The 23222-nt window shown below is 37.6% G+C and overlaps 2 protein-coding genes, 2 long non-coding RNA genes and 1 pseudogene across 10 annotated transcripts; all 5 read left to right on the top strand.

The window, feature by feature from the left end:
* Positions 1 to 616: 616 nt before the first annotated feature.
* LOC126623759 (serine carboxypeptidase-like 8) lies at positions 617 to 8967 on the top strand. Of its 6 annotated transcripts, none has more exons than XR_007623870.1 (10): positions 617 to 918; positions 1167 to 1228; positions 2324 to 2392; positions 6713 to 6814; positions 7070 to 7156; positions 7577 to 7744; positions 7967 to 8038; positions 8143 to 8261; positions 8367 to 8480; positions 8601 to 8967. XR_007623870.1 is itself a non-coding variant. In XM_050292743.1 (9 exons), the coding sequence occupies exons 4-8, from the start codon at positions 6785 to 6787 to the stop codon at positions 8622 to 8624; spliced, it is 381 nt and encodes a 126-aa protein (XP_050148700.1). In that variant the 5' UTR covers positions 617 to 918; positions 1167 to 1228; positions 2324 to 2392; positions 6713 to 6784; the 3' UTR covers positions 8625 to 8655; positions 8747 to 8967. The 6 variants fall into 6 exon arrangements, 3 of the variants coding, with proteins under 3 accessions (XP_050148700.1, XP_050148698.1, XP_050148699.1); XR_007623871.1 differs by having other exon boundaries at positions 2324 to 2409; XR_007623872.1 differs by lacking the exon at positions 2324 to 2392.
* Positions 5895 to 6423, top strand: LOC126623758 (uncharacterized; annotated as a pseudogene).
* Positions 8968 to 13334: 4367 nt separating the features above from the next.
* LOC126623851 (uncharacterized) lies at positions 13335 to 14521 on the top strand. 2 transcript variants are annotated; one of them, XR_007623907.1, is made up of 4 exons: positions 13335 to 13614; positions 13714 to 13813; positions 13938 to 13988; positions 14112 to 14521. It is a non-coding gene; the product is annotated as an uncharacterized LOC126623851 (long non-coding RNA). The 2 variants fall into 2 exon arrangements; XR_007623906.1 differs by lacking the exon at positions 13938 to 13988.
* Positions 14522 to 15940: 1419 nt separating this feature from the next.
* LOC126623852 (uncharacterized) lies at positions 15941 to 18557 on the top strand. The gene is made up of 5 exons (XR_007623908.1): positions 15941 to 16031; positions 16118 to 16228; positions 16296 to 17189; positions 17857 to 17932; positions 18258 to 18557. It is a non-coding gene; the product is annotated as an uncharacterized LOC126623852 (long non-coding RNA).
* A 2189-nt stretch (positions 18558 to 20746) lies between these two features.
* Positions 20747 to 22351, top strand: LOC126622637 (uncharacterized). Its single transcript, XM_050291402.1, has one exon. The coding sequence runs from the start codon at positions 20747 to 20749 to the stop codon at positions 22349 to 22351; it is 1605 nt and encodes a 534-aa protein (XP_050147359.1).
* Positions 22352 to 23222: the final 871 nt, after the last annotated feature.

Below are 23222 nucleotides of genomic sequence, written 5' to 3'. Positions count from 1 at the left end.
CTACCTAATTTCGAGTATTTTACATATAACTAGTTATTTCAAAATTTCGGGGACGAAATTTTCTTAAGGGGGTAGATTGTAACAACCCGTCCCCAATTATTACGAATTTTATAATTTTAAAATGTGAAATTTTGAAAATACCCTCCGAGGCAAATGCATTGACTTTTGTTGACCGTCTTGTCATGTCACGTACGATCTATTTTCTTGGCATATCCTCGTAGTACTCGTCACTACGAGTGCGTGGGTGTAAACGGAACATAACTTAGAACTATAACGAATGAATTATTAACAAACAAAGTTGTGGGAAAAATGGTCATTTGGCCATAAATCTGGAAGGCTCTAGATTTTGTTGGAGCGTTGATTTGGTGCCATGGTTGTGGCTAGGATTGAGAGACAAGGAGAGAGAGGAAGACAATGAGAGGTGCGGGAGAGAAAATAAGGGAGAGGGTGACCAATCACAAAGTAGAGAAAAGAGAGAAAGGAGAGACTTAAGGGAGTAGCCAACTGGACCCTTTCCTCTTAACCCGTTACACAGCGACTCGACACGTGTTCCGATGACTTTTCCTGACGATTTTCTATCCATTTTTTCACTGATTTACGGCCTTCCACCCCTACCAAACAACTCCTTGGCCTTCCTTCTTCCATTTCCACCCAAAACCTAGTTCCTTTAACCCATGATTTGAGGAGAACGGAACATGTGGGTTCCCAAGTGGTCATGGTGAGAACCGCCAATCCTGCAGGTTCCGACCACCACTACCAACACCAAACCACTCCTCTACAAGCCAGGAACAAACCCCAAAAAAGTTTGGGGGCGGCAGAGCATCGGAAGAGACGAATCAATAATCACCCATTTTTAGGGTTCCGGCGAGAACGCGGGTCAATCAAGGTGTTTTCTGATCAAATTGGACTTCGACTCAGGTATGAAAGTTGTTCCTCTCATTGAGATCTACTTGCCTGTAAAATTTAGGAATTTTTAGAGTTAGTCAGAAAATTAGGTTTTCATTCGTCGGGAACCGCTACCTCTTAACGGTTCGTGTGGCAGCGTGTGGGGGAACCCGGGGTCCTTTCTTAGGTTTTCTGACGTGCCAAATCTGAATCCGCCATCCGTTTTCCCAAATTCTATCGTTTAGGTATAGTTTTAATAAAAGGTCTCTAATTGTGTTTAGGCGCGTTGAAGGGAAGCGGCGTCATCCTCTCTAGTTCGAGCAGTTCTCGAGCAATAAAATCTGTGAGTGGACCCCTTCTTAACTTGCTTGTTTTTATAAAATATTAGCCTAGCCTAGCATGCATTCCATATTTCATGACTTGAAGATGATTTATAATATGCTTTATGGACTTTTATAATTATGGTTTACGAAATAGTTTGATTTATCGAAAATACATTTTATTAAAGGTATTGAATTGTTGGATTTGCTTATATGAATTTATATGGATTTCGAATATGACTTATTATGGATTTACGAATATGATTTACCATGGATTTGTGAGTTGAGTTTAGGAGTTTTTGAGTTTTTGTTTGGATATGAGATTTTGAGGTATGTTTTCGGTACTTATCTAGTGGGTTATCATATGGCACATCCGCACACCACGAGTATAAATGTATATGGCCATAGGAAACAATTGATAAGGAGGAGTTAGATATGATATATGATATACCCCCAGCTTCACTGTCGAAAGTAGTGTCGGACAGCTTCACTAGCCACGGCTAGTGTCGGTGTGGATGTATGCTATTTTATACAGCTTCACCTTTGGGTGATGGACATATTATTCAGCTTTACCTTTCAGGTGATGGACAAGTTATCCAGCTTCACCTTTGGGTGATGAACAGGTTATACAGCTTCACCTTCGGGTGATGGACAAGTTATTCAGCTTCACTTTCGGGTAATGCACATGTACTGCCTTCGGGTGACTATGATACCCCTAGAGAGTACAGTATTGAGGAGATTTGTGGATTTGCCTTCGGGCAGTGTTTTCAGCATTATTGGGCATGGTTTTACACGTACATATTTACGAAGGTTTTGGCATGGCATGCTAGGGTTTTTTCAGGCGACTATGATACCCCTGGAGAGTACAGTCTTGAGGAGATTTTTAGATTTGCTTTCAGGCGGTGTTTTTAGCATTACTAGGCATGGTTTTATACGTACATGTTTACGAAGGTTTTGGCGTGGCATGCTAGGGTTTCATAAAGTCTATTATATAGTATTATATATGTTTTCAAAACAGGGGGTTACTATGTTCTAAAATAAAATGGTTTTCCTATTATTAGTATTATTATTATTATAAACTTTGGTCCACTCACCTTTTTTATTTTGCGCCCCCTCAGGAGTTAAAGCCGAGGTACAAAATCCCGGCGTAAGGACACCTCCCTAAGGCATATTCAATTCTTCTTTGGGTAAGACCCATTCCTTGGTTCGTACCTTCTTATCATCATTCTTTCACTTGATTCTTGGTTAGTTGTATACTCTGAACACGATTCTACACTAGTGTATCTCTTTCTAATAACATATTTTAGCAGTACTCATGTTTTTAATGGCTTCGTCACCCTTGGGTGTCAACCAGCACGTGTCTACCCTGATATTTGTGGAAATTAGGGTTGGGGCGTGTCATAAATTGAACTCCATCATGATGTCGTGCATCATATTACACAACATGATTATGGAGGATGAGCGAGAAAGCTATATTGATGGAGAGTCTGATGACGACCAAGATGATCCAAATAGGTTAAGGAGGGCTCGTGCAAAAATATATGATGGGCCTAATTTTCCTTTGGATCCAAAAACTGGTAATATCTCTTTAAATGAGTACGTGAGGCGCCATAAGATGATACATTCGCGTGCCACAAATAAGTACCTCTAATAGGATCTTCTTGCACATCTTTGGGCCGAAAGAAGCATGGAGTAGGCATTTAATTTTTATTTTGTTAAATGTTTTTTTTAATGTTGTTTAAGTTTGAATAACTCCCCAGAGTAGCACTAGGGTGGAGATTGTGTTGTTTAAGTTTAATGTTATTTAATATTTAATGTTGTTTGATGGCTTAGGTAGTTATAGGAAAAAAATTAGAATTTTTTTAATTTTTTTTAAATTTTGTCCTAAAAAAAAATTCAAATTCAACGGTCACCTGGCATCATGCTGACGCCAGGTAGCCGTTGCATTCAAACAATTGGATCGGCCCAGGGCTGGATGGCTGGCCTGTTTTCCCATTTTTGGTCCGGCGGGGCCCACGCGCCCTTTGGCCTATCCCTCGCTTGACAACGGTTTTCGTGTTATTTCGGGCTATTTTTAGCCCTATGACCCTCTGGCTAAATCGGTTGGAGATGGCCTAAGGTGCACAAGATAAACATACTTTTAAGTCTATAAAACGAACAATCACAAATTACTCAAATACTGAAACCCTAATTATGCAATTCCCCAATAAATCACAAATTACAAAACAAAATTACATCAAATTTCAAATGAACAATCACAAATAGAAGACCGAATCCTAATTCTGCAATTCCACCAAACATTGAAACCCTAAAATACACAATTTTATACACACCAAACCCTAAAATAGAAGACCAAATCCTAATTCCTAAATTCCACAAAACAATAAAATCCTAAAATACAAATTAAACATCACGTAAATTAGAGAATCTACAATTTTGTACTTGCTTATACTTCTTCTGTCGCATTCCGTCCGTCGTCTCGATAATGAATTTGGTGGAGAATATGTTCGTAAGCTTGGCACCGTAGCCTTTGCGTCCACTGATGGTCTTCTTCACCATATTATCATAGTTGCTACTCATCAGGAGGTGTCCGAAGATCAACTACGGGACATAGACCTCTCTTCTTATTGAATCTTGACAGGGAACTCCAACGCTGTTGTTGTAGATGCTAATGCAGACATCAATGGACGGTGACAATGAGGAGATGAGTGAGAGTAGTACCTAATGATATTGAGAGTTGTTGAGATGACGAAGGCGGTCATTGTTGGGGTGACGGAGCAACTGAAGAGAAGATAGAGAGGGGAGATAGAGCATGGCCAAGAGATTTGGATATTAGACAGACAAAAGACTTGTCGTTAGGGGTAGAATTGGAAACTCATTGTTTGAGCCATTTTAATTGGACTGGTTTAATGTTAGGCTTTGTCCTAACCATTAAATAAAGTTATTATATGGTTTTTGGTTAAAATTCAAAGTATTGAAACCATTTTCATTAGTTTTCCTCTCAATAAATAGGCTGTTCGGATCGTAGAAATTGAATATATAATGGCCCCACAATTAATCCTCATTTTTACCAAATTAGAGATTCATTTGAATAAAGGCTATATGTACATGTGCATATATACTCTGTGTGTATGCATATTTTTTTATGAGAAAATAAAAAGCTTAAAGAGATTGATTGTCGTCACTTCCAGTCCCAATATAATGAAAAGGCTAAATAGCCAAAATGGTCCCTGAGATTTGCATAACTCATCACTTTAGTCTCTAACATTTCAAATCGATAAAAGTGGTCCCTGAGATTGTCCACCATCCATCATTTTTCTCATTCCGTTAAAAACTCCATTAAGTGTCCCGGAGCTCTTGGCCGGAAGTTTGGACAATTTTCAAAGCTTCATAACTCAATCATTTCTTAACCAAATTCGACCCATAATATATCAAAATGAAGATAGGAAAGTGTATAATATGATTATATCTATTTGGAAGCCCAATGGCTGCTGGTGATAACCAGAAATTAGCCTCAAAGTTGGCTGATCCGAAGGAAAACTGGAAAACTCGCCGGAAACTGGGTAAACTTTAAACGTTCATATCTTCTTCAATACTCACCGAAATCAAGTGATTTAAAACAAAAATCATACTTCTTGATGAGACGAAGAGAATGGTATATTTTTCGATGGCTAAGTCACAGTGTTTTGGCTGGAAAACGGCTCGAAAGTGTCTTGGTCTCAAGTTAGCCAATTTCGAGCCATTTTTCGATCAAACCACTGCTATTTAGCCATCTAAGAAGGTACAATTATCTTTTTCTCGTTGAGAAGTATGATTTTCGTTTTTGAATCACTTGACTTCGTTGAGTATTGAAGAAGTTATGAACGTTTAAAGTTTACCTAGTTTCCGGCGAGTTTTCCAGTTTTCCCTCAGACCAGTCAAATTTGAGGCTATTTTCCAGCCATATCCGGCAGCCATTGGGCTTCCAAATAGGTATAATCTTATTCTACACTTTCCTATCTTCATTTTGATATATTATGCAATGATTTAGTTATGAAGCTTTGAAAATTGCCCAAACTTCCGGCCAAGAGCTCCAGGACACTTAACGGAGTTTTTAACGGAATGACCAAAATAATGGATGTTGGACAATCTCATGGACCACTTTTATCAATTTGAAATGTTAGGGACCAAAGTGATGAGTGATGCAAATCTCATAGACTATTTTAGCTATTTAGCCTAGTGAAAAACATGGCCATTCTTACCACAGACGAGAAAGACCTATTCCAAAGATTAAAATTATAAACTGAAATCAGTATTAGCAATTTTGTCCGCCAAAAGTTTCGCTTCCTTGTGGACATGGTTCCATGAATTGGAATCAAATATGGATGTCAGCCACTGATATCTTCAATGGTTAATTTTATTATATTGTATGCTTTTGTCACATTGTTTTTTTATTTTGGTCCGTTCTGTTATATTATACTATTTACACATTTGAACCTTTCACATGTCCCATTTGATTCAAGAATTTTGATTTAGTGGATTGCGGTCCCAATTAGACTACTTCTAAAAATCAAGTCCAAACCCCAAATCCCCCAAAACTTTATAAACACACATCACTAACTCACCCTCATCATTCAGCTCAGCTCACTACAGTTCAAATATTTAATCAATCACTTCTCTTGTTTTCAACCCTTAACAATTTTACCAAAAATGAGGAGCTCTACCAAAGCAAACAAGCAAAGCATGCTGATGTACATTATTTGTGCACCCATAAGGACCTTGACCAAGGCCAGGAATTTTTACATGAGAAGTGTGGAGGATTGTGCGGGCAGGGTGGGTCATGGTGGTGCTGGTGTGAGCGGTTACACTGCCTCACAAGTTCCACACGTTCCCAGAAGCTTCAGTATCAATCCTTCGAGTTCTAGCAATGATGAGGACGTGAGGCAGCTTCTTAGAACATCGACGTCAAATAGGAATAACAGTGTAGAGAAATATAATAAGAACAAGTCAGCAAGTAATTCAGATATGCATAGAAGACCAATCGCTCAACCAATTGTTAGACAACCCAATAACACTATGAATGGAATGGGGGTGCGGAGTTACAGTGTTGGGTTGACGATGGGAAGGATTGATGAGGAGACCGCTTGTTCTTTTCGGGAAGATGAAGTGAATGTGAAGACTGATTTGTATCCAAGAAGGAGAAGTTATGCAGTCGAGAAGAACTGTTGGGCTTGCATAAATTATGAAGTATTAAGTTCTTGATAGTCTAGCCCATTGTTTGTTTCTTTCATGACCAATCGATATTTGGAAATTTAGATAAAAACTAGAAATTAGGCTCGAGCGTTGCCGCGGAACCAGCTGTTTCAAGCGTAATGGGATGAATAAAACACATTTAAGTTGAATAAATTCAACACAATTATGAACAAACAAAGGGATGAAACTGACATCCCGAAAAATTCCTTCTTATACTGTCAAATTTCATGACATCATTGTGCTAGAAATTGATTTCATCTAAAATGGGTTTTCAGGGATACATAATTGGCAATCCAGCTACAAATGTTAAAGGGGATGTTAACTCGAGAATCGAGTATGCTCATCGTATGGCGCTTATATCAGATAGAATATACGAGGTATGCATATCGCTGTTGGTTTTGTTTCAGGTGTTAAGTTTTGTCCCTTTGTACCTTCTAAGAAGCACATAGCAATATCATATCTAAAGTTTGAATAAAAAATATACTTATGAAAAGCAAAGGAATAAACCCTCATAGATAACAATTATACAAGTGTTGAGAACACTGTGTGGCTACATTCTTATAAGATTCGGATGCAGTAGTGCACTCAAGTTGCACTCCACAAATTAACAGTTTTAATTGCTTTATTTTTAGTCAACTACAAGGAATTGCAGTGGCGAATACGTAGATGTAGATCCAAACAATCAACTATGCCTCAACAGTCTTCAAGCTTTCCAGGAGGTACGTATCACCATGGTTGCATATCCAAAGAATTAAAGTATTCTGGGGGTCATCTCAAAGTGTGGTTCGATGATTCAAGCTTTCAGAATCTGTGTGAAATTTTTTAAGAAATCAGAAATCGTTGATCATTTGATTATGCTTATCAAGATTTCATTATTGTTTGTCAATAAAGGATTGTTTTATTTATTCTCTCTTAGGTATATGACTAAATAATTTCATATTTAGTTCATGTTTTTATAACGATAATCTTCAAAGGAAAATCTAAAATGTGGACCGGAACTTGACACCCTATATACATTCTTGAGTTTCAATCTGATCATGTAAAGTGTCAAATGTGTACACACACACACACACAATCCTAACACCCTACATGGTTTTGATCTTCTATTATATAAAGTCACTTGATCATTGAGTATGCAGTGCACTGGAAGACTTGATTCCGAACACATATTGGCACCTTTCTGCCCCAAGGCAAACGACTATAACGAATTAACAGTGTTAGAAATGAACTGGAATTGGAAGGCGGGTATCTCACTCCCTGTTGAGGATACTTTGAAAGATTTCCCCTCTTCTCTGCAGTTGTGTCGGGTATCTCTCTCTCTCTCTCTCTCTCTCTCTCTCTCTCTCTCTCTCTCTCTCTCTCTGATATTCATCGTATGGTAATTTGCTCTTAGTTTAGCATTACTTCTTTTCAATGCTAGAAGAGGTCACAAATACGAATCCACCCTCTCTGTTAACTGAAAAGGGGCTCTATTAACTGCAAAATGACTCATTTTATTGAGTAGTAACAAACTGACAGATGTGTTGCAGGAAGATAGGATCCGCTACGCTGTTCTTTGGGCGAATGATATAAACGTCCGTAAAGCTTTCAACATTCGAGAGGTATATATATCCTAATGCTATCTCTAATCAATTCAATAGAAGATACAAACTTGCAGCCATCTAATTTCAAACAAAAATATATATTAATAATTAATTACAAACAGGGAATAAAAGGTGAATGGGCTAAATGCAATAAAACCACACCTTATACGTTTGATGTCCCAAGTAGTTTTGAATATCATTGAAACCTCAGCAAAAAGTCCCTTCGTGCTTTAGTCTACAGGTAAATTGTTAAATATGATACGTTCTTCATGTTTTACCGTTCTAAGAAATTAAAAATTAGAAAAAAAATTGAAGAGGCAGCTTAGTTACATGTATTTATCTACAGTGGTGATCATGATATGAGCATACCATATGTAAGCACACTGGCGTGGATAGAATCCTTGAACTTGACACTTGAAGATGATTGGAAACCATGGTTTTCTGATCATCAAGTTGCAGGGTTGGTATATTATACGTATAAAGCTTAGTTTTTATTGTTTTCGTGATTTTTTCGGAATATTTAATACTAACTCTTGATCCTTTGTTCTCATTTTTCTTTTGTCACTGATTCATTTTGCAGATACACAATTTACCATTCAAATAAAGAGTATAATTTGACATATGCGACCATAAAGGCATGTCCGATAACATCCGTACATTAATGTACTAATTAAAATCACAAACCATTTCTGATCTTAGAATTGATTCCAAGTTGCAATTGTGCAGGGAGGAGGGCATACAGCTCCAGAGTACAATCCTAAGGAGTGTTTTGATATGTTCAATAGGTGGCTAGGGCATTCTCCTATTTAATCTGTTATACCACACTAAGGCCTCGTTTGATAGAGATGATTGAGTTAAGTATGACTATTACTGTGTAACTACAAGTACATTTACTTAACCGTAACGTCTTTCATAATTTTGGTACATTATGTTTTCCCATATCATAGTTTTTCGTGCTTGATTAAAGATTATGATGACTTGTACATGTGAGTTTTTTTTTATTATTTTTTTTAACAAGCGATATTATTTACGTAGGAAGTGGGGGAGTAAGCTAAACCTCGTAATGGGCTAGTCATAATAATGTAGTTTAAATTTGCCTTTTGTGAGAATCAAATTTATGACCTCTCACTTACAAGTGAAGATGAATACTACTAAATTGTAGTACTATGTAGTGGTAGATGTGAGTTAAGCCAATGGAATAATGTGTTTACTTTCTTACACTCGAGCTTGAATTCTCTTAAATTAAATTTTTTTAGAATATTCCCTTCTAAATAAATAAAGGCCAAAGCTTTCTCCAATCGAATATACAATTACCTTAGTCTAAAGAATGAGGAGAAATTGTTGTACAAATGAACAATGTTTGGGTCCAAATTTCAATTTATTTACGAGGTTGCCACTACTCTCTCCGTCGCTGATCTTCAAGCCGCGTGTTGATAATTGTGGAAAGGCAGGGGTGCGATGGTCATTTTAGTCTGTAAGGTTTCGAACGGATTGGGTGGGTTAGAGACTTTCAGGGTGCGTTTGTTTAGCTTCCTTAACTCTCACTGGCTTAGACTGGACTATAGTCCAGTGTTTGTTAGATACTGGGATTATGTTTAATGAGACTAAAGGGGACTCGTGTGGACTAACAGGCTCGCTAGAAGTTCTTAGCGAGAGCCCTCGAAAAGGAAGGGACTAGCTAAGATCGTATTCCTTCTCTGCTCTCTTCCATCTCTTCCTCCTCCAACAAGACCTACATAATTGCACCACCTCCGACCATCGTCCGCACAAGCCGCCACCGATGGTCTCTGTTCTAACCCGAATCATGGGATCTTTGTGAACCCAGTGGTGGGTGAGGAACACGACGGCTGTTGAAACCCAAATCACGGAATCCTTGTGAACCCAGTGGTGGGTGAGGAACAAGACGGCGATGAAGGATTGGAGGCCAAAACGCCGGTTCCCGCGACGGTGATGAAAACGGCAAAGGTCTTTGATTGGGACGACAACGGCTTGGGATCGCCAGCGATTAAGATAGGGTAAGCAACCTGAGAAGCCAAATTGTGGAATTGGTTTTGATTTAATCTCAAATTATGGAATTTAAAATTGTCGGGAGTTGATTTTGATTTGATATGTAATTGCGGGGAGTTGGTTTTGATCTGATATGCAATTGTAGGAAGTTAGTTTTGATTTGATCTCAAAGTATGGAATTGGGTTTCAAAGAAGAGGAAGAGTTTTCAAAAAAGAGAAGGAAGAAATGAGAGAATTAAGAATAAAATATTAATAGAAATATAGATAAATTAATAAAATATTATAATTTATTAATTATCCTGTTTCTTAGTCCGACACTGTATCAAACGCTTCACTAAGTTAGTCCAGCTTAATCTAGTCTAAGCCAGTCCAGCTTAGTCCATGAAGCTAGTCCAGTCCGATATAGTCTAGTGCAACAAACCCACCCTCATTTCCTTTCTTTGTGAGCTGCAGTGGGACTCGGTAAGACCATGCCGTCGGAAAAGAGAGCGAGCGAGCAGAGAGAGAAGAGAGAGAGGGAGGGATGGAGAGACTGATAGGGATTTGGTGAAAGGAAGGCATATGGCTTAGGCAGACAGAGTCACAGGGGTGTACGATTCGAGGGAGAGAAAGAGATGGGGATTGAGTGGTGATGCTCGATTTGGGAAGAGAGAGAGAGAGAGAGAGAGAGAGAGAGAGAGAGAGAAAGAGAGAGAGAACGCGATTTTAGGGTTAGACGACGACGGGAGATAAGGCGAGGGTTGTTGCATCTGTGTCACTCAAAGTGGGTTGCGAGAGAGTAAGAGTGCTGCATTCTAAGGTTTGAGAGTTGGTTTCGAGAAAGTGAGGGGGCTGGATTATTTACAGACAGAGAAGGGGAGGTGTCAGGAAGAGGAAGGGAGAGGGGACGTTTTATTAAGGGTAGTATTGTAAAATAACAATGAGTGATAATGTTGTAATTTGTTACAATAACAAACTACATTACTTAGTCATTAAGATAGATGGTTATTCTATGTGAATACTGGTATATATATACCTAAGTGTAATCTTATTGATATGATGGAAATATACACAATATTATTTTACTCTCTCTCTACATTTCTCTTACTAAAACCTCTCTGGACTATAATGAAACCTTCAATCCGGTTGCCAAACCGGTCACTATTCGACTACTACTCACCTTAGCATCTCATTTTGATTGGTTTCTAAATCAGTTAGATGTGAGTAATGCATTTTTGCATGGTAATCTCATTGAAGATGTCTACAGAGTTCAACCCCTCGGGTTTGCAGATTCTGTCAAACCACATCATGTCTGCAAATTGCATATGTCTTTGTATGGTTTGAAACAGGCTCCCAGAGCCTGGTATGAGAAGTTGACAACTGTGTTACACTCTCTTGGATTCTCTAGTTCTCAAAATGATCATTCCTTGTTTGTCAAGAAAGATACTTCTGTGGTGTATGTCTTAGTGTATGTGGATGATATTCTTGTTACAGGACCAGATTCTGCAGCTTGCAAACTTGTGATTTCTCAACTCTGTGCTCTATTTCCTGTTAATGACTTAGGATCACTTCACTATTTTCTCGGACTTGAAGTCAAAAGGTCTTCCAAGGGTATTTTTGTTCCACAGACTAAATATATCCTAGATCTTCTAAAAAAGGCACACATGGATAGTGCTAAGCCTTGTGCTACTCCATTGAGCAAATCCACATTAGATCACTCTTCCCCATTACTTCCCAATCCTGAGGAATACTGATCCTTAGTAGGAGGGCTTCAATACCTGACTTAGACTCGCCATGACTTATCATTTGCAGTTAATCTTGTCTGTCAGTTTATGCATAGTCTACCGCAATCTCATTTTCAGCTTGTTAAAAGAATTTTCAGATATTTGAAGGGTTTTCTCTCTCTTGGTTTGTGGTTTCCTAAATGTTCACAACAACTCAATTCAGTTTGTTCAAGGACCGGTTTCTTCTTCTTAGAGACAAACTTTCTCTTCGGTTACCTCAGTTCAGTTTGACGGGGAATATTAAGGGTAGTATTGTAAAATAACAATAAGTGATAATGTTGTAGTTTGTTACAATAACAAACTACATTACTTAGTCATTAGAGCACTTCCAGCATTGGCTGGTGCTCAGGGGATAGGCAGCAAAAAGGGCCCGAGAGCCCGAGTTATTGGCACCAACGTGTGGGAGCGCGAGGGATAGGGCAGGCCCGAGCAACAAGCTTGTCACGAATTGCCAACCCGAGAACCCGAAGGCAACGTGACGTGGGCTGACATCAGGGCGACGTCAGCCATAATATAAAATTAATAAAAATATAAAATATTAATAAAATAAAAAGAAAAATTAAAAAAATTGTAAAACCCAGGCTTCGAACTCAACGGCTCTCGCCAGAGTTCGTCGCTGAGGTTGATGAACACCCACAGACAAATGGCAGAGATCTAGTCCCTTTTCCATCGTAGCTGCCGCCGCACCCCACACCGCCTTCTCCCCCACGCACTCGCGATCCTCCTCCTTCCACTGGCGCACCCAGATCGCACGATTTGGGATTTTTTTTAGGGGAAAAAGGAAAGAGAGAGAGAGTTTGGTTAGGGAGCGGGGAAGATCGGGACCGTTGATGGAGGCTAAGGTGGGTGGGATGGTGAAGATGGAGGAAGAAAGGCGGCAGTGGGGTGGTGAAGATGGAGGAAGAGAGGCGAGGGGGTGCGTTTTGGGGGGGGGGGAGGACACGGGTGGAAATGAAGGGCTTTTGGAATGGTGCGTTGGCACCATCTGAAAAGAAGAAGAAAAAGAAGGGCTTTTGGATTGATGCGTTGGCACCATCTGAAAAGAAGAAGAAAAAATGTTTGCCAAAAAAAACAAAAAAAGAAGAAGAAGAAATAATAATAATAATAAAAAGTTTTGGAATGGTGTGTTGCACCATGTGAAAAGAAAAAATTAAAATATTTTTTAATAGAAAATTGTACAACGAGATTTATTAAAAATTCTATCCGAAATTACAAATAAAATTATTTTGTATTATTTTAAAAAATTAATATTTTATTGCGAATTGCCAAGGGGAGGGTTCCCACGCTGGAGATGCAAAAGACAGTTACTGTTCATTAAGGGCAATTACTGTTCACTGGGTAGATTAAATAGTGAATTGCATGGGAAGGGCTCCCACGCTGGAGTTGCTCTTAAGATAGATAGATGGTTATTCTATGTGAATACTGATGTATATATATACCTAAGTGTAATCTTATTGATATGATGGAAATATACACAACATTATTTTACTCTCTCTCTACATTTTCTCTTACTAAAACCTCTCAGATTCTAACACGTTTGCCAAAAAACGTGGGTTGCAGAGCTACAACGAGGGAGATGGGCGTGGATTGGTAAGGAGGGGAAGGGAGAGGGAGGATAGAGACTTGCAAAAAGGGGGGTTGGAATGATTTTTCCTCCTCAAATCAAGGGTTGGCGTCGGGATTGAAGGGTGGGTCGAAAGTGGGTATGGTTGTGAGGGAGAGAGGGATGGCAGAGACAGAGGTCATGGAGTTGGGCTTGGGAATTCCACAAATCAAGGGCTGCTATCAGTGGGTGTTAATATCAGCAATGAGCATTACTGGGATGTGAGTTTTCTCAACCTTTTGATTAGTTTTTTATATTTTGGTTTTTTATATAAGCTATGTAAATGTTTAATTTCCATTTGAAAACTTGGGGAATTCTAGGTATATTGTTTATGGAAGAAGCTCAGTCTCAAACCCCTCAAACAATCTCTCGATTTCTTACCCCCACCCATGGCTAACTCCCTCCTCCCAACCCCGAGAGGTACCGCCGTTGCCTTTACTTTCTGTCATTTTTGGGATTGTGAAATTATTGAGTTGAATGTAGTTTTTTTTTTTTTTTTTGAAAATTTGTGTTTTAATTGTTGCTAATTTTTTTTTTCTTGCAGTAAAAGACTTCGCATGAGGCACAGGGTTAGTGAAATTATAAAGTTGAAATTGTTAGTGTTTTTCTTTTGGTTTTTGTGACTTATAACCTTTCTGAAATTATTGAGTTGAATGTAGTTTTTTTTGTTTGAAAATTTGTGCGTTAATTGTGCTCACTCTTTTTTTTTTCTTTGCAGTAAAAGACTTCGCATGAGCCACAAGGTTACTAAAATTATAGAGTTGAAATGTTAGTGTTTTTCTTTTGTTTTTTTTTTTTTTTTTTTTGTGAATTATAAGCTTTCTGAAGTTATTGATTTGAAGAATGTTGGGTTGGAATGAAAATTTTGATTTGAATTATTAGATAAGCATGGAGTATGTAGGATTCAATATTGAGTGGTTCTAAATGACCTTCTGATGCCCTTGCCCTCACAGGTATTATTTGTTCTAATTGAAATTTCTAATAAGCAGTTAGAAGTAGGGAAGTTATAGCTTATTGTTTGGCAAAATCCTGCCTACGTCCCCGAAGAGATATTGTTCTTCACTATGAGAATAACTCGTACAAGATACACTTGAGTTAAATCAACATAACCCAAACCCCAATCCCTTATACACTCACAGAATTTTCCCAAGAGCCTCACTCTACCCCAAGAGTTTCTCTCTCACTCTCTATTTTCTCTCCTTTGTGTTCTCCTCCGAATGCACTCTCAATGCATTACTATTTCCTTCACTTATAGTCATGCACCAACAATTATGCCAACAACCAAGACCAAGAAAATCTTAAGTTCACACGGCAACACCCTTTTCTATACCTAGCCTATAGAGTACAACTTTTTCTCCATTTGCCATTTAATGCATAGAAAATAAAACATGCACAATTGCGTGCAAGCAAACACAAAGTCAAGACTTGCTTGCTTCCAACTTTGATTGTGCCAGTCACCATGTCTTCTCTTGAAACAAAACTTCCATGCCACAACCGAAAGCCAAACACAAAGTGGCTGCTGCCATTTCCCTGTAGCACTCAGAAAGTTACACTATCAAAATTGTTGCCAACTCGTAAGTATATGAGCCAAACACAACAGAAGGCCGAGTCAAGTCACCAATGACTCTACGAGTTCGCAAATATGTGAAGGTACATATAGCGCAATGTATTAAAAGGCGAAGGCGTAGGCGAGGTGTTTCATGGATAGCCCCGCCTAGGCGTCAGGCGTGAAGCGTGAGGCGAAGCCTGACGGGACCTAAAATTATATATATATTACAATACTTGTAAAACAAATTAATCAACTTCAACAATCAAACAAGTAGCCAAACTACTAGTGACTATTAATTAGAATACGAAAAAACTTACTTGGTGGTGTGGAGAATTTTGAAACAAATTGAGGTATGAGATTGGAGTAAAATTGAAATATAGGATTGGGAGGGGGGAAGGAGGAGGAGACCTCCTGTGATTGGGTTGCTTGTTGCTGATATATGGGGACCAAATGCTCCTATATTAAAAAAAAAAGACTTGGCCAAAATGACGTCGTTTTGGGCCAAGTCATTAAAAACATTAAAGGGCTTGGCCAAAATGGAGTCGTTCAGGGTCAACTTTTTATGAAGAAAAAAAAACCCTTCTTCTTCTTTGCGCAGTCGTCTACTTCATAAAGACACTGCTGCAACCCAGACCAGGTTTCCAGAAAACTTCAAATTTCAAGCAAGATTTGGGTCGTTGAAGGGTACTGGGAACACCAAATCAAACGCCTCAGGCATGCCTTGGCTACCTAGGCACACCCCAACGCGCGTTTTTTAAAACACTGATATAACATGATGTTAAATTTACCCAATTTTTTTATTTTGATTTAGTTCAGAGTTTTTGGGTTTTTTACTGTTCAATAGAGCGGTAGTTAAAGCAGACATCTTTGTGTTTGTACAGTTGGTTGGAAATGAAAATTGCCCTGCATTATTTGTTAATTAAGCAAACTGTATGCAAGCTTTTAATTATATTGGTTGTTTGGAAATTTCGTAAAATATTTTTTGTATTTTTATAGGTTGGAGCACCAAGAACGTGATACTCAGTCTAAAATCCGAACACAGTGAAGAGCTAAAGCATATCCAACTGCAAGCTGAGAATGAACTGAGAGGTTCAAATAAATAGTTTGAATTGGAACTGCTAATTTAAGTAGAGTGTTATATGCTTACGTTACAAACCAGTTTATCATTTTCATAGAAAATAACTTCAATGAGGAGCGAACATGAAGCTGAGCTGACAGGTTTGCGGCTTCAGCATTAAGATGAGTGTGAGAAGATGCAGGATGAATTGGATCTTCAAAAGTCTAAAGTAAATATCTACCATTAAATAATTGATATTTTTGTACCTTTTACTTACGGAATGATAATTATCGCAGGAGCAGAAGCAGAGGGCATTACTGCAAATGCGGTGGAGAGTTTTGGTAATAAGCCACAAGAGGACCAAGAAGTAAATTCAAAGAAGGCTGGCTTTATAATAGATAACTCTCTCTCTCTCTCTCTCTCTCTCTCTCTCTCTCTCTCTCTCTCTCTCTCTCATATCCACAAACACAGATTAAATTACTATAAGTTGTTTAGTTGCAGTTGATGGGATGTATTAATTAATCTAAATTTTTGTCCACATAAATTACTATGGCTGTGGAAATTGAACTAAAAAGTACATTTCTTTTTTAAAATTGATTTTTTTTATTTTTCCTCCCAGGAAATAGGTGTTTACAAATTATTTACTCCACTAATAAAGAATTTGTTAAATTTCTATAAGCCATTTAAATGTTTAATTTCCATTTGAAAACTTGGGGAGTTCTAGGTATGTTGTTTATGGAAGAAGCTCAGTCTCAAATCCCTCAAATGATCTCTCAGTTGCCACTTTGTTTTCGTAGGTTGTGGAACTTGATTTTCTCTATCCGTGTGAATTTGTGCCTTAGGTTACATTTATCTGCTAGATGTGTATTTTGGAAATGCTTATTTGATGAATGCACTGGTATAGTTGATGTGGTATAATTGATCAGTAAATTACTATGATCAGCGTGTTTCTGTAGAAGTGATTCATGAAGGGTCTGGATAACAGTTTTTGGGGTTAGATTTTTGAATCTATGGGATTTGTTGACAAAGAGTCTCTGATTTTAGGGAGGGGGCGAGAGAGAGAGGGAGTTCATGGTAATGGTGGAGGATGCGCAAGATAGCGAAAGCCCTCTGAAGGAGGCGCACGGTCTCCATTCCTAGATTAAGAGTGTTATGCGCTCATGCGTCCCTTACTTCAAAGAACTATCCAAGTAATCTCTCTCTCTCTCTCTCTCTCTCTCTCTCTCTCTCTCTCTCTCTCTCTCTCTCTCTCTCTCTTCTCACTGAATTTGTGTGCTTTTGATGAATTTAATTTCAAATATTAGTTGTGATTTTTTTTTTCTTTTATGCCAGAATGTGTGGTATAACTTCATGCTGGATTGATTTGTACTCAAAGTTTGTAACTTTGATTTTTGTTTTTTAGGGTTTACTCATGCGTATTATAACTTAATTAATGGCCACTGTGTAGACACAATTGTGTTTATGTGTGTGGTTCACTGTTTTTGATATGGGTTGTGTTCTTAGGATTGGCATGTTTAGCTATTTTGTTTGGGGTTCGTGGGGATTTTTTGGGTTGATATATTCTTAAGTTGCATATAAAAGCTTAATTGCAGAGAACCAGTAGTAAATAACTCACGGTATAATGATGTAAAAGTATATGAATTATGTCATTCTGTTTTGTAAATCAAATTGCTCACGCAGTGTGTTTGATTCGTTTCCTCTTGAGGTACTTTTGGGGCCTGCTGCCAGCCCAATGCAATTGATCGCATCCCACAAGATTAATTTATCCACGTTCGAGAATTTCTCATTATACAATTCTACTGCATTTTTTCTTTAAATTTTAATTTTAATTTTAAAATTTTGGTTTTGGTTATGCAGTTTGTGGATATATGCTGTTGTCGATTTCTGCTATGATAATGATGGAATCCAGAGGATCGAGGCCAGTCGATCTGAGGTTTGTACTACTCTATCCCTTTCTCTCTCTTTCTGTGAATTTCTTGAAATTGACGATTCTTGTTGTGTTTGGGAGCGGAGAAAGCTCTGGATTAGCTTTGATCGCTTGAATGTCTTATTTAGTTCAGCACAGTCGGACTACATAATCCTATTATTGGGCTATTTCTAGGAAGGCTGTATGTTTATTTTGCTAGTCTGTTGACAGTTGGTATGTCTATCATGTTGATGGAACTAAATTGTGAGTTAATTATGGTTTAGATTATTGAATTTTGAATTTGGAATTCCCTTTGGAAACTGTCACAAGCGATGTGTCTGTTGTGGCACAGGAATCAAAAGCGAGTGAAAGGTAAAACTTTTTTCTCAAACATTCATCGTCAACAATTCCAGCCAGAGCCAGCTACATCTCTCCTCTTGCTTTCTTTCTATGATGTTCTTTCTCAATTTCTCTCAGAAAGTAAGGGTTTTGGTTTGTATTCTTGGATTAGATTTGTATATATTCCATTGCATCTCAGTTTTGTCTGATTTAATAGCATAATCTGGCTCTTGGTATTCTAACTTTGCTTTCTTTGCATCAAAATTGTATCTGGTCTTGGTTTTCTTGATTTAATTTTTTTTCATTTCTATAATCAGACAAATTAAGGATAAAATTTTCTATTAGTATATGAGTAACCGATTCTGATATATCATTTTCCTCCATTTGATGTGATTTTGGATTATTAGGGACTCCGGCTTGCCTTTGAAAAAAGGCTTTTAGGTGAGTAATTTACTAATTTGGTTTTTATTATCAGAATAGGGGGTTTAATTTGTAATTATTTTGATGCGACAAAAAATTTTAGATTTTACAAATTTTTCTAGTTCAGGATGATAAAAATTTAGGGCTTTGAGTAAAATTTCAGTCAAAAGTTTTAGATTTTACAAATTTTTCCAGTTCAGGATGATAAAATTTTAGGGCTTTGATTTGTTGATGTGATTGAGTAAATTTTCAGTCTTCATCTATTTGTTTAACCCTTAACGATGTGAATTATTGATTGATAATATGTATGCTATTATTGATTAAGAAAAATTAGTTCGTTAATTTGTTGGGCTTGGTTGTTTTGACATGTTGATGTTAATTTGTTGGGCTTGATTGGTTCGGTCTGTAATAGATGATATTGTTTTGTTTGAATCAAAATTTGATCTTTTTTTTTTGTGTGAAATTATAATGGAATTGCAAATTTGTCATACCTTAGATTCTTGGTTGCATAATCACCTTCCCACAACTATTACATTGCCTATTGATTGGATGGATTTTAATAATTTCCAGTCCATTAAGATATCTGGTACGACATAAAAACAAAAAACACGACACGAATGATAGGCCTACCCAATCCATTTTTAACAATTTGAAGCCCAAATTAGATGACCCAAATCCGTTGGCAGGGAAATCCCCATCGGCAGATAGAAAATCTCATAAGCAGTGGCGAAGCCACGTGAGGGCGAGGAGTGGCGGCCGCCACTCCCCTCGCCGGAAAAACAAGACTAGAGTGCTGGTTTTGCCCCTTCCCTGCCGGAAAACCCACTAGTTCTGCTGCTCTGTTTGCTCCGGTCGTCTATCTGGTTGGTTCTGCTGTTTAGGCAGCAGAGCTGACTTAAATTTTTTTTTTAAACAACCAGGCCAAAACGACGTCGTTTTGGTCCTAGTAAAAAAATTAAAAAAAAATGAAGAAAATGAAACGGCGCCGTTTTGATAAGTTGGAAGAAATAAAAAATTCATATAGAGGGGACACGCGGTCCCCCATTCATTCAATCTCTCTGTCGAACCCTTTACAACTTCCAATCAAACCAGCAGCAAAGCAGACGCTGCTCCCCCATTCGAAGCAGAAAACGGAACAGAAGTCAGAAGGCCCAATCAGCACAGCACAGCACAACAGCACTGTTTGGCCTTTTTTGCTACGCCAGCTCCACTACAGTCGTCTACACTACAGGGCATCCCTTCAAAGTTTCAAACCCACTATTTAGGTAAATTTTTTAATCCCTAAATTTATAATCCCTAACCCTAATTAATTATTTAAAACGAATTTTGTTTAATTAGTATAGAATCATATAGTAAAGCACTAAATGCACTAATATGGTTATTGATATGAAATTATGAAATTATTTTTTAGGGTAAAAATTAAAATTTGAATTCTCGATTGTTGAATTGAATTATTACATAATGTATTATGTATACAATTATTCATATGATTAGTTGAACTGAATTTTTATTTATCGAATAATTTGTATGCTTATTGGTATTGATTAATTGAATTGTTGGTTGGATTAGTTATTATGCATACTATAGTATAGTCTACTCTAGGATTAAGCGTCTAAGTATTTTTTTTTCTTTCTATTTTATAGTTACATAATGGAATGATACTCTAAGAAACAATGCTTAAATCCTCCTTCAAACATTTTGGGTAGTCCTTCTCCTTCAAATATTCCGAGTAGTCCTCCTCCTCCTTCAAATATTCCAAGAAGTCCTCCTTCGAATATTCCTAGTAGGTCACAACAAAGTGAGACCACTGAGTTGGATGAAATATTGGCTAATCTTCCTGCAGACCCTGGACATAGACGTCAAATGCTTGATTATCCACCTAATTTTCGTGAAGCAATTCGTAGACACTATCTCCAAAATGATCCTTGTCAACCTAGAGACCACATCATGCCAAGAAAAGTTAGTGACAAAAGATATTTTATCATCGGTTGGTTTGATAAGTTTAAGTGGTTGGAGTATAGTATATCAAAAAATGCTGCATTTTGCCGTTATTGCTATCTTTTCAAATGTGATTTCGATCAAATGGGTAGCACTGGAAGTGATGTCTTCATTGAGAAAGGGTTTACAAATTGGAAGAAAGGAACCCAAAATCTTCGAGTCCATGAGGGAGGTGTTGGAAGTCTTCATAATAAAGCTATACAACAAGCTAGAGATTTGATGGCACAAAAACAACACATTGAAACATTTGTGAGTAAGCAAACCGATGAAGCGCGCATTAATTATCGTACTTTATTGAATGCCTCACTTGAGTGTACAAGATGGTTGTTGGGACAAGGTTTGCCTTTTCGTGGCCACGATGAATCGTTCAAATCAAGCAATAGAGGTAATTATTTAGAGCTTATGCAATTTCTTTCCAAGCATAATGAGCAAGTTAGAAAAGTTGTGTTTGAGAATGCTCCCAAGAATCTTAAGTATACTTCTTCCGATATTCAAAAAGATCTTGTTCGTGCTTGTGCCATTGAAACTATAGATGCAATCACTAAAGATATGGAAGGTGCATTTTTTTCTCTTTTGGTTGATGGATCACGTGATTCTTCAACTAAAGAGCAAATGGCGGTGGTATTGCGTTCTGTGAACAAAAAAGAAGAAGGAATTGAAAAGTTTTTGGGTGTGCAACATGTCACCTCTATAACTAATAGCTCACTTGAAGAGGCTATTGAGAGATTCTTTGCTACAACAAATTTGAGTATGTCCAAGTTATGGGGACAAGGCTATGATGGAGCTAGTAATATGAAGGGTGAGCTAAATGGCCTTAAAACAAAGATTTTGAACAAGTATCCTCAAGCATTTTATGTTCATTGTTTTGCACACCAACTTCAACTAGATCTTGTAGCCTTTGCAAAGGGAATTGAGGGTGTCGCCATTTTCTTCAACAATGCTAGTATCTTGGTCAATACTATTGGATCATCGTGTAAGCGTCGTGATGTATTTAGAGAGAAAGAACTAGAACAAATTAAGAAAGCTCTTGATGTTGGTGATCTTGAAACGGGTAGAGGGTTAAATCAAGAGAGTAGTCTCATGCGTCCTTGTGATACACGTTGGAACTCACATTATGGTACTATAGTGAGTATTATTGTCATGTTTGAAGCCGTGGTGGAGGTGCTTGAATGGATTAAAGATGATACCAACCAAGACAATTTCGGAGAAGCAAGTAAGTTATTCCATGACATACAAACTTTTGATTTTGTGTTTCACCTTTTTTTAATGAGACTTATATTGGGAATTAGAAATGAGTTATCACAAGCATTACAAAAGAAAGATCAAGATATTGTGAATGCGATGGCGTTAGTGGAAGTATGCAAGCAAAGAATACAATCCTTGAGAGATGATGATTTTGGGGACTTGCTTAATGATGTACAAAAGTTTTGTGAAGAACATGATATTGTCGTTCCTAACATGGAGGATTTGCATTTCGTACCCGAAAAATCAAGGCGTAAAGCTCCAAGACTCACAAACCTTCATTACTATCGTGTGGATCTCTATTTTCAAGTCCTTGATACGCAATTAAAGGAATTGAATGATCGCTTCAATGAGGTAAACACCGAATTGCTTCTTTGTATGACATGTTTGAGTTTGGTGAATAATTTTGCATCTTTTGACAAAGCAAAAATTGTTCGTCTAGCCTAACTTTATCCTCAAGATTTTGATCGTATGGATCTCATAAATCTTCCCATTCAACTTGACAATTACATTCACGATATGAAGATGCATAGTGAGTTTTCATCATTAAGAGGAATTGGTGATCTTGCAAAGGAGTTGATGAAGACCGGAAGGTGTGCAAGCTATATGTTAGTGTATAAGCTTCTTACATTGGCTTTGGTGTTACCGGTTGCAACCGCTTCGGTAGAGAGAGCTTTTTCTGCTATGAAAATTGTGAAAACACCATTACGTAACAAAATGGAAGATCAATGGTTGAGTGATAGCATGCTTGTTTACATTGAGAGAGATGTATTTGCTTTTATTGATAATGAGCCTGTTATGCGGTGTTTTCATGATATGAAACCTCGCCGGCAACAATTGTAATTTGTTTATATTGATAAATTATGGTAGGCCTTACTATATAAAAGGATTTGGTTGTTGCTATTCTTTTGAACCTCACAATCTTTTAACTTCGCCCCTCCCCCAGTCAATTTCTGGCTTCCCCACTGCTCATAAGGCAACTCCGAGCTCATCGATTCAAGCAAGAAATTCTCCACCAAGCTTAAAACCCCGATTCTGAGATTTATTAAACATTACCACGACCAAATCGATTTTATATTTTACATTCAACTCATCTTCCTCGGGGCTCTTTGCAATTTTGGTTTTAATTTCTGATCAAATATTGAGGGCATTTTAAAAAAAAAAATTATGAATTCTTGTTTTTGGCCTCCAACTTCAAAGAGTCTTGTTGAGTTTGAGTTTGTATTAGTTGTGGAGCTAAAAATAATTTCAAAAATTTTAGAGGCAACACGTGAACTTTTGCTCAAGAAACACAAGATTGCCCTCATTAAATGGGCAA

Source organism: Malus sylvestris, chromosome 5, assembly GCF_916048215.2.
Source record: "Malus sylvestris chromosome 5, drMalSylv7.2, whole genome shotgun sequence".
In the NCBI taxonomy this organism is placed as follows: domain Eukaryota; kingdom Viridiplantae; phylum Streptophyta; class Magnoliopsida; order Rosales; family Rosaceae; genus Malus; species Malus sylvestris.
The sequence above is the reverse complement of the archived record's forward strand: the minus strand, read 5'-3'. Positions and strand labels throughout refer to the sequence as shown.

Excerpts from the sequence above, each read along its gene's own strand:
- LOC126622637 (XM_050291402.1), top strand. The coding sequence starts at position 20,747 with ATGGGTAGCACTGGAAGTGATGTCTTCATTGAGAAAGGGTTTACAAAT.
- LOC126623759 (XM_050292741.1), top strand. The coding sequence starts at position 6,785 with ATGGCGCTTATATCAGATAGAATATACGAG. Across the intron at positions 7,157-7,576 it reads GTCTTCAAGCTTTCCAGGAG|TGCACTGGAAGACTTGATTC; the intron begins GTACGTATCACC and ends TTGAGTATGCAG. Across the intron at positions 8,039-8,142 it reads AAGCTTTCAACATTCGAGAG|GGAATAAAAGGTGAATGGGC; the intron begins GTATATATATCC and ends AATTACAAACAG.